The sequence below is a fragment of the Acanthaster planci genome, linkage group LG02 (genome assembly GCF_054643075.1).
Source record: "Acanthaster planci isolate LZ-2023a linkage group LG02, COTS_SCS, whole genome shotgun sequence".
NCBI classification, from domain to species: domain Eukaryota; kingdom Metazoa; phylum Echinodermata; class Asteroidea; order Valvatida; family Acanthasteridae; genus Acanthaster; species Acanthaster planci.
Window position 1 is genome coordinate 23568299 of NC_141778.1, and position 9565 is coordinate 23577863.

Below are 9565 nucleotides of genomic sequence, written 5' to 3' on the forward strand. Positions count from 1 at the left end.
TTTTACCACCTGACTTTGAACTTTTTTCCTCAAACATAAATCCAATAGTACCACAAGAACATCAAATTATATGCAAAATGTTACAGTGCTTGAATTTGATTTGAACTCTTCGGACCTGCAATCGCGGATTGAATTTGGAGACCAACCTCTCCGTTAATTATGAATGCTGCCCTCTACGGTTTCTGTGCAACAAGACTGAGCACAAGGATATGCGAAAGTTGCGGCTATGGCTACGGCTAAGAATCCGATGAATATGAAGGGTGCATGGCATCGTGATCAGAATATCGAGTCAGTGCTCTTAATTTACCTAAATGTATCACGACACGCTTATTCAAAACATGTCAAAATTGTCTTAACCCCCCCCCAAAATAAACCGGCCTTCAAGTTATGCATGTACACGGATTTATTAATAACAAAGTTACTACCATCGTATGAACTGCATAAAATGGACAAACTGAGTGCTTATTCATTTTAATGATTTATTTAAATTAGAGACACTCTTGGAAAAGATACATAAACACCACTGGCAATACACTGACAGCACCTGTGTGAAAACAACACATATTGTGTGCACATTCTGATGAAAACTAGTTGAATGTATATCATGAAATGCACATTCTTGCGAGTGGTCACTCACTACCATCCATATTTCCTGCATAGAATCCAAAGCTAAGAGCGTATTGTACACATGCATCATCCGATTTGTGGACATTCAGATGAAAATTTGTCAAGTGCAACACACATGCAAAGCCAGTAAGTGAACGCAGAGTGTTCCATGCACAGACATCCTGTTGTGTGGTAACACTGCACCATTCACTTTTCCAGCAGGGAAATTCGTAGCTGACAGCCTAACGCGTGCATCCTCCAATCTGTGTTCAATATAAGCACAGACATCTTCCGCAATTTTCCAACACAAATCCACAAACGAAAAGAGAGAAGCTCAAAGGCCAATTAAAATTCATCCCATTTTAAGCGCATCAAATTTTACTCGCTGCATTGCCAGACATACTTCCTCGATTAAGGAATATTTTACCCCATATGCATCAGATGCATTCGACAGAAGCACAGCAGGTCTCAATTGAACATGAAATCACCCACTTTCTAGAGCATGGAAAATTACCAGTTCTCTTAACATTAAACCTTAACTCCAGTGTCATGTGGCATACACGTACTAAAAACGGGATCGATTCTTGGACTGTTTCCTAAAAGACTAAACAGACTTAAGTGAGCAAAAGCTGTTGCAAAACATGCATATATTCAGAGTTGGAACGGCCATGGAAGGACAAAGAACATTTTACCTGTCTACCAAGAAAGCCCCCTTGGATCCGTCTTCATTTTGTCACATTTCAAATGTTTTCTGAAAGCATTTTTGTGAAAACGATCTTCCCGGTGATACAGCTGCGTACAAAGCTGTTGCCTTAAAATAAGCAGAAAGTGCAATTATATTTACATTGAAACTAACTTTAGTAAAGAAGCCTTTAAAAGTGGGAGATAGTCCATGGTCTCAAGAATGCCAAGATAAAGTTTAAAAAAATCCTCTGACAAGCCTTCAAATAACTCCAGTCAAATTGTCCCTGATGCTCATACTGCTTATAAGCAGACCAATTCCTTGGCTGCAGGCACTGTCAATACAAAGCACTAGGCCCGTTAAGGTCACTGACTTCCACTTCAGGTACTGTTCTTCTTTAGTGTTCAAGGAGAACGCAAATCTCTCAATGGTCAGGTCCTTTGACGGATATTCTCATCTGGTTCATTTTGTCCATCACTACTCTGCTACAGTACTGGGTACTAGACGTCCGACTTGTGGTCAAATCTGCTCTTGTGGTTTTTCACCATGTAGATGAAGTAAGTCAGTGCTTCCTTCTCATTGACAGGAAGCGTCTTGAAATGCCTTGCCACCATCTACATGTAAAAAAAATTGGAAGGCAGAAATAACTGATCAATTTAACAATTTGCTTGCTGTGCATAATTCTTAGTTTACTTGGTCAGTGAACAGTTTTTCAAACATCCTAAACAGTGCACAGATAAAATCGCCTTCAAGAAGAAATCCGTTATTTTTTGTTTCATTCTGGATGACATAGTGAGCATGCAGCGCAAGCCCTGAAACAATTATATGTCAGCCTTGTCTTCACGTACAACCTTGAGCGAGAGTGGGCGCAATATCTCGTCATGGGAATGAGGTTGATTACATGTATGAGCAATCGCTGGTGAACAAGCATGGCTCACTGTATTCATTTTGTTACAAGTTGATAGATAGGTGCGGTACTTCATTAATCGTAAGTAAGGGAACCTGCCTGCCGGTGCTGATACATTCGAACCAAATATCCAAATCGTAGTCCCAGAATACAATCATGTACTTTACTGCAGCGTATTTTCGATTTTGGAAAAAGCATGGGAAAAGACTGAATTTTAGCTCAGATTTTATTTTCACATTTTTCAGGATCCAGATTACACAAGCCTCGAATCAAGTAGTGCACGGCTCGATTTGCACCGCCAGGCCACGCTTGAAAAAATGGGCCGTGATTTCACAAAACTGGGCGTGCAAAACGGCTGCAAATGGCTATTTTGTACAGTTATTTCTCTGGCTCAACAAAATTTGAGCTGAAATTGTACTTTTTACCCGAAGTCAAACAAGATTCCCCAATTCACATTGCTTCAAATGGTCCCAATCTGCAGACGATCCCCAAGTTCTCAGCATCACAAGGACCTAGAGTTCATATGCTATTCAGCAATAAAAAAAACCCACCTCGGCTAATTGGGCTTTGTTGAGACCAGGTTTGGTCTGGAGTTTATAGTGACGCTTGTATCTCCTCAGTGTGTTGACTTGAAGCTGAAACAGGTCCACCTGGGTAGAAATGTAACCAAAGATACAACAATTCTATAAACACCCGTAAACTAAGAAAACCTTAATGAGGGCTGAGGGAAAAGCACTCCTACAGTGAGCATGATGGTCTCATGAATATGAAACAACTCTGATCACCAACGTCCAGTGTTTCTTGAACGTAAAACACATCTATATCACATGTCCACAATGGGCTCTAAATTGAAAGCAGAGCTTGAACTTTCGTTCAAAATAAATGGCAGACTATATTTACGAAACTTTCTCAGGTGTGTTGGAGTGACTAGAAGGTCAATTGCTGTTTGGTTTCTCAACAAATGAAATATTTGTAAATGCTAACAAGGTGTAAAGTCAACTGATACTAGTTCTAACAGCTGTGTCTCATTCTTGTATGACAATCAAGCATAATTTTGACCAATAATTTCCTGTCACCAATCTTGACTTTTGCCTCATCCTTTTCAATGAAAATTTTTCAGTTTACATCCCTACTAGACAATAAACAGAATGAAGGTCACTCATTCTTTAAATTGCTCATTCAGGGATATGCACATACAATTAAAAAACCTCAGCAACTCAGATACCCTGTTTTTCAATTTAAAAAACAAGCTGGTGAATATTTTCACAGGCCTAAAGACAACACCGAGTACATAGTATTTTACACATACACATCAGCAAAGGGTGAAATACCTGTTACGCAAGAAAATTCTTAACGCTCCATTTTCAAAATGGTGGATAAAACCACAGTAAGTGCTCACAGAGTGGTCTATAGATTAGGCCAGAATGAGATGGAAAGTATTTAATTTACCATTAGCCTACTGCTGCGTACTTCTGGCAGGTCAAGATCACGGTCTGGTGATATGCCCGCTTCGTCGTCACTGTCTCTTTTCTTCCTCTTGTTTCGCACGCTCTGTATAACACCCTTGTGAAAGTCACATATGTAGATATGTCTGACCTATGGATGCAAAAAGAAGATGTGTTTTACAAACACTGGTCAAATCAATCATACCATATCATATTATCATCATCGATCGTGTCGTCTGGAAGTTTTCTTCCCGCCGTTAATGCCCCAGATGCACTGCCATTGCTCTCGGCCTGACATGAGACCCCACAATTCTTGCTTCGTTGCACCCATATAGTTGCAAAGTGTCTTAACATACATGTGGGACAACTTTTTCTTTTTCCTTTCGCCTTACATTCAGTGATCAGATGAGGACCCTTGGAAATGAAATATAATCTTGCGGGTACACCATGGAACCACTCTCTTTTGTAAGGAGTGTGGTTCTTAGAAGAGCCAGTGTTAACTCGATATTTTGGCCAGGATACTCTGGCCATCCTCAGGAGTGCTTCCAAAATAGATTTATTCCACAGTGTACCCGAAAGCCTATATCTCATGTAACTTCCACCATGCAAAGCTTCAAATCTTACTGACCCTTGGAAATTGTCTGGCTATGAATCCCAAGCTGCACCAACAGAGGGCGCAATTTTCCTAGTAACAGCAGCTCCTTTGGTCAGAACTGCACTTCGCTGGTTCACAAATGATTATGAAATGCACCTGTTACAGACGTGTGGCTACCAGGAAAATAAACACTACTGACTAGCAAGGTTCATTACAACCCATGATGGGGGGCTTCTGCTAAAGGCAGATACCTTCCATAACCCTCCTCAAGATCATTTAAAATTCACCAAGAGTTGGAGGATTGAGGAAGACAGAATCCACAAACAATTAGGTACATGTATAAAGGCCTGCTCCTTTAAAGTTATGTAGGGCAGTGCCGAATATCTGAATATCCGGATATTCGATCAAGTATCGAATATTCAAATATTATTTTCCGAATTTGAATATTCGAATGCAAAATTTATAAAAACAACGGGAGAATTTTCTTCAGTTTTAAATGAGAAAAATTGCACTGTGGAGGCTTGTTTCAAGGACATTCAATAAAAAAATGTCAGAAATCTTACAATGATTCAAAAAGAAAATTATTCATTAAAACTTTTTAAGGACATGAAGCATTGTTCCTCTCTACATCTTGCTAAATTGTGACTGGAGATAGTCCTCGACATGAGACGGTATTATAGTGATTATAACGTACAATTGTGTGCATTATTCTAACTAATTTTGTATACAGATTTTTCATCAACAATCTGCCGAATGTTCGACCAAATTAAAGGTCAAATATTCGAATCGACTCAGCCCTAAAGTAATGGTCACAAAGAAAAAGCACTGTTACCTGCCGAGAGGAAAAATTTTGGAAAATAAGGGCCTAAGAGTCAATACTGAAAAACGTGAACAGCCATCCCAGAGGAATCTCAACGATCTGAGTTAGGGCTTAACAACAGGAATAGGAAGGTTGGCTTTCCAAGTTTATGGAAAGCTGTTCCCCTGCAGGGTAAGCCAAGAGAGAGATGTCTTTTAAACTTACACTGTGGTCAATGTTGAGCTTGAGTTTGCGCTGTTGCACCGTCTTGGCGATACGTTTGCTGTAGCAGGCATTCCCCGCTGGTCTGGAGCAGCGATTTCCGTCATCCACAAGGCAACAGATCTGGCCATGCCCCGAGTCGCGACTGTCCTCCTCGGTGCTAAACCCGTTCATTCTCATAGGTCTTCAAAGCTATGGACTGAACAGCCAATGCCCAATTTAGCCAGCTTGAAATCAAACTCCTTAACTGTGAGAGCCTAGGATTAAAAGAAATCCATCTACCTCATCCAGTGGGGTAACAACAGCGACAAGCAAACATTCTGAATTCCGGAAAATCACAAACCTGACTTGGGGGAATTCATTTAATAATAATAATGATAATTTACAGAGCACACTTATCCGGAAAACCGATCAAGGCGCAATACCATTATTATTACCCCTGCTCACTGGGCCCATGAAACATTCCAAATACCATCTCAGCTCCCTGTGGAGTATACAGTTTGATGCTGCCATTTCGGCGCAACGCAGCTAACTCAACCACAATAACCATCTCTGCCCTCACAGGTACCCAATTACAAATGTACTCCTGCGTGGAGAGAGGCAATGAGTTACAAAGTGCCTTGCCCAATGGCACACACACGCACCATGACCCTAGGCTGGATTCGAACCCGCAACCTGCTGCTTTACACGCCGACTACGAATCTGATGATCTTAACCACAGGGCCACGGCATTCCACAAGAAATACAGTTGAAACAGTATATGAAATACAGTTTTCTGAATCGTCTTAAAAGCATCAAGGTGTAATGAACACATTCTATGTACTGGAACAAAAGTGGGACCTCAAACTCATTTGAATGTTTTGTACCACAGAAGAAAACTCTTGTGATCAAGGGCAGTTCATTATTTCCCCAGTTTTTTGGTATCCAATTGATCCATGACAGAAGTGTTATCGAAGAATAAATCTTTCGGTACATCTTTCTGTGAAAAGATTTGGCACTTAAATTATTGAATTGCATTTGGGTAAGAGAAATACTTAGCCAGATGTGTGTGTGTGCACTTTTAGTGCCATAAGGATTTTTGCATCGAGTGTTTGGCTCAAAATGCGATGAAACTAGTTAATTTTATTATGTGCCTGACGGTGCAACCTCAAAAAGTGCCTCAAAAAGTCTCTGGTTTCTAGATCAGGGGTTGGCTTCAAAGTGATACGGCGACATGTTTTTTTTTTTTTTCCTCACTTTTTTCGCTCAGAAATGATGTACAGGTATGTGTGCTTTAGAACACATCGATTGGACCCCTCACTTTTTACTGCTTAAAAGTGTTTTCAGCTTGTAGACTTACTGTGCTCTAGACATAAGACCAACTTTATTGTCTGGTTCCCGGACATACATGTACAACTGCGAAGTGACAAATGTCATTTGAAAAGAGTGCTCGACTGAACACAAACTGTATGGGGGCCTAAGAGGGCCTCTTTCCTGTATAATTTGATTGTACCTCCAATAAAAACAATTTAAAATCACACAGCAGCAGGATTCAAGTCAATCAAGCAAGTTTGGTAGCTTTTGGGCATCAGGTTCTACCAAGTAAAACTTTTTATTTTGCCGATGAGCAGGTCTACCGTGACGCACACGCTGACTGGAAACCCGAGGTTTTCTTTTGGCCAAAGTTGGTACAAGCACAAGCGTAAACCAATACAGGATGGTATTCCAGTTGACAAAGGTTGACAAATTGGTGGAGAAGGTACAAGTATGAAAGATGACTGGAAATCCTGATACAAGTTTGAACAACTATAGTCTATCACAGTGCAACAGATGCCAGTTGAACATTGGATAGTTGGACCAGTGTGCTCGACCAATTTGGAACCAAGCTGGGGGGAAAGGTGGCAATGATTGATAACCTTCCCCTTAATTACAAAGGTAAGTACAGAGGTCATTATTGCGATGGCAGAGACCATAAATGCAATGAAAGAGACAACCAACAGCAACATAAACGTGATGATTTTACAAAAATGTTGACATAGGATTTTGAGAGAGAAACTGCACAGATTTTACTGCACTTGTGCCTTGGTCAGAAGAAACTGACATGCGCTCAAGCAACACTTCAACTTTCCCCCTTTTGATAAATCAGGACATGATTAAGTCTTACCCAATGGGGTTCCTTGCTTTGAGAGGGAGAACGAGGAGCCCCATAGTTTTAGGGTAAATCAAGCCTTGGGCAAGGCAATTTGTGACTACATACCTAATGCCATCAAGAAGCCTTTACGTAAAAAAGGGCGCAGTACATGTAGGTAGTCTAATAGTCTGGCCCTACCAGAGCTGGACTACAGGGGCTACATGCAATAGTAGTGCCATTCTTGGCTCTATGGTCATACAGACACTATTTGGCAAATAGCCAGCCACTACCCCCAAAACTATGGAATACTAAGCACTCGCACTGCTCATTTCAGAGAGCAGAACATGCAACTAACCCCATTGTTCTCCAGGTAGCAGGCCACCATGTGCTCGCCACCAAACAACAAATTTACAACTGGCAGAAGAATTGCGTCAGCCAGCCATTGCACAATGTACAAATTGGATTCTGAAAACATAAAATCTGAGACAAACAAAACTCAACATTCAACACTGCGTAGGGTTGTCTGGGGGGCGTGGCTATTAACTCACAAACAACAATAGGTCAATTCTACCTCATCTTGCATGTTTGCTGTACAAGTCCACTCAACTTGTTTAAAACAACCATGTTATATAGGGCCAATGAGGAAAAGTTGTCCTCAGGTCATAGGCCTTTTTTGAAAACCTGAAGTGCGAAATGTAATTTATATCTTCGGTAACATATATAACAATGATGCATCTAATAACATAACATGATAGATTGTCGGTCACATGTACAACATCATTCAATTCATTTATAGGAGGAAATTCACAAAATAACCTGAGGCTGAGATACGTTGAGAATCGCCTTTTGTAACATATGGACTATCGCTTGACATGTCCAAATGTTAAGCGGCGATAAGCAGAGTCCACTCGGACTAAGGCTGAGACAATCTAATTTAAAAAAAACCCTTTAATGAAGTTAGGAAACATCGCCTTAAACATGCTAAACCAAGTAAACCATACAGACGAGAAGCACAAGTTGGTGTGATGTTTCCTCTGCAATCGGTGGTAGTCGGAGTAAAATGGACCCTAAAAATCGCCTTTTTGGACAAGATTTGGACATGATCAGGCGTTAGTCCAAATGTTACAAAAAGGCGATTTTTAGGGTCCATTTTACTCGGACTAGATCGGGGGATGTTTTGCCAAACTGGGCATGCCAGGGCAGGCCTCAATGAATGACACAGAGCGGTGCAGATACAAGAGCAAAGAATAGGCCTAGTTTTTAGCATTAATGTGCTCGTCCGTGACGTCAAAATACAGTTTGACACAGGAAGGCCTAGGCTCTATATCATGTAAATTTTACAACATCTGCAGGCATGGCAGGTTATTTCCCGAAGTTATTTTTCGCACTTAGCACCATTTGCTAGGCCTACCGTGCCTACCATGCCTACACATACTTCACAATTGTTCAGCTAGAACCAACTTGCTGATATTTAGGCCCTATTTTTTCATAACATGCTGAAGTAAGAATGTAGTTTGATGTCTTGAAAGAAAACAGCACAGGGCCTAGGCTTACCACGGTTCCCCTCAATACGGTCGGTTCGCATCAAAACAACAACCCGGTGTTGATGCACGAACTCTACGGTCTCGACGCAGGCGCCGGCAGTGCTGTCGTTGAATCCACCAGCCTTCAATCAAGCACAAGTACGTGCAGATATATCTAGCTGGAGCCGGAGATGCACATAACACGTGACAGGCAAGCCAACCTGTTTTCTCTAGCGTACCATATGCATGCAGCTAGCTAGCTGGGCAAGCGTTATGCACAGCTCGTCTGCTCTGGCCGCGCCGGCTAGCTAGCTAGCTGCACGCAGCTGCTTAGTCTTTGTATTATTTCATATTGGGCATGCTAAAACGTACGCCGCCGGCATGCATTATGCATAAACAACAACCTATGACAACTTCCGGGCTGTCAGGATGACGTCAGAAAATATAGACCAATCGTTTGAAATGTTACTGAATATAATGTCTTTTATTGAATAATAATCCGGACAATTTGTTTCGTTATTAATTTAAAGCATTCATCAAAATAGTTGTTTTGGGATTAAGTTAGCAAAGCTTAAATTGCTCTTGAAACTGACAGAAAAAATGCCACTTCAAACCAACAAATGCCATCGTGATAAATCTTCTGTTCTTCAACATACATGCATTAATTTGGCGCTCA

The 9565-nt window shown here is 41.0% G+C and overlaps 1 protein-coding gene across 1 annotated transcript; it reads right to left on the bottom strand.

Annotated features, from left to right (window-relative positions):
* Nucleotides 1–459: 459 nt before the first annotated feature.
* On the bottom strand, nucleotides 460–9226 carry sap30l (SAP30 like). The gene is made up of 5 exons (XM_022243939.2): nucleotides 8921–9226; nucleotides 5260–5455; nucleotides 3645–3791; nucleotides 2747–2845; nucleotides 460–1902 (listed from the first exon to the last, which is right to left on the bottom strand). The coding sequence occupies exons 2-5, from the start codon at nucleotides 5434–5436 to the stop codon at nucleotides 1789–1791; spliced, it is 537 nt and encodes a 178-aa protein (XP_022099631.1). The 5' UTR covers nucleotides 5437–5455; nucleotides 8921–9226; the 3' UTR covers nucleotides 460–1788.
* Between the last annotated feature and the right edge of the window lie 339 nt (nucleotides 9227–9565).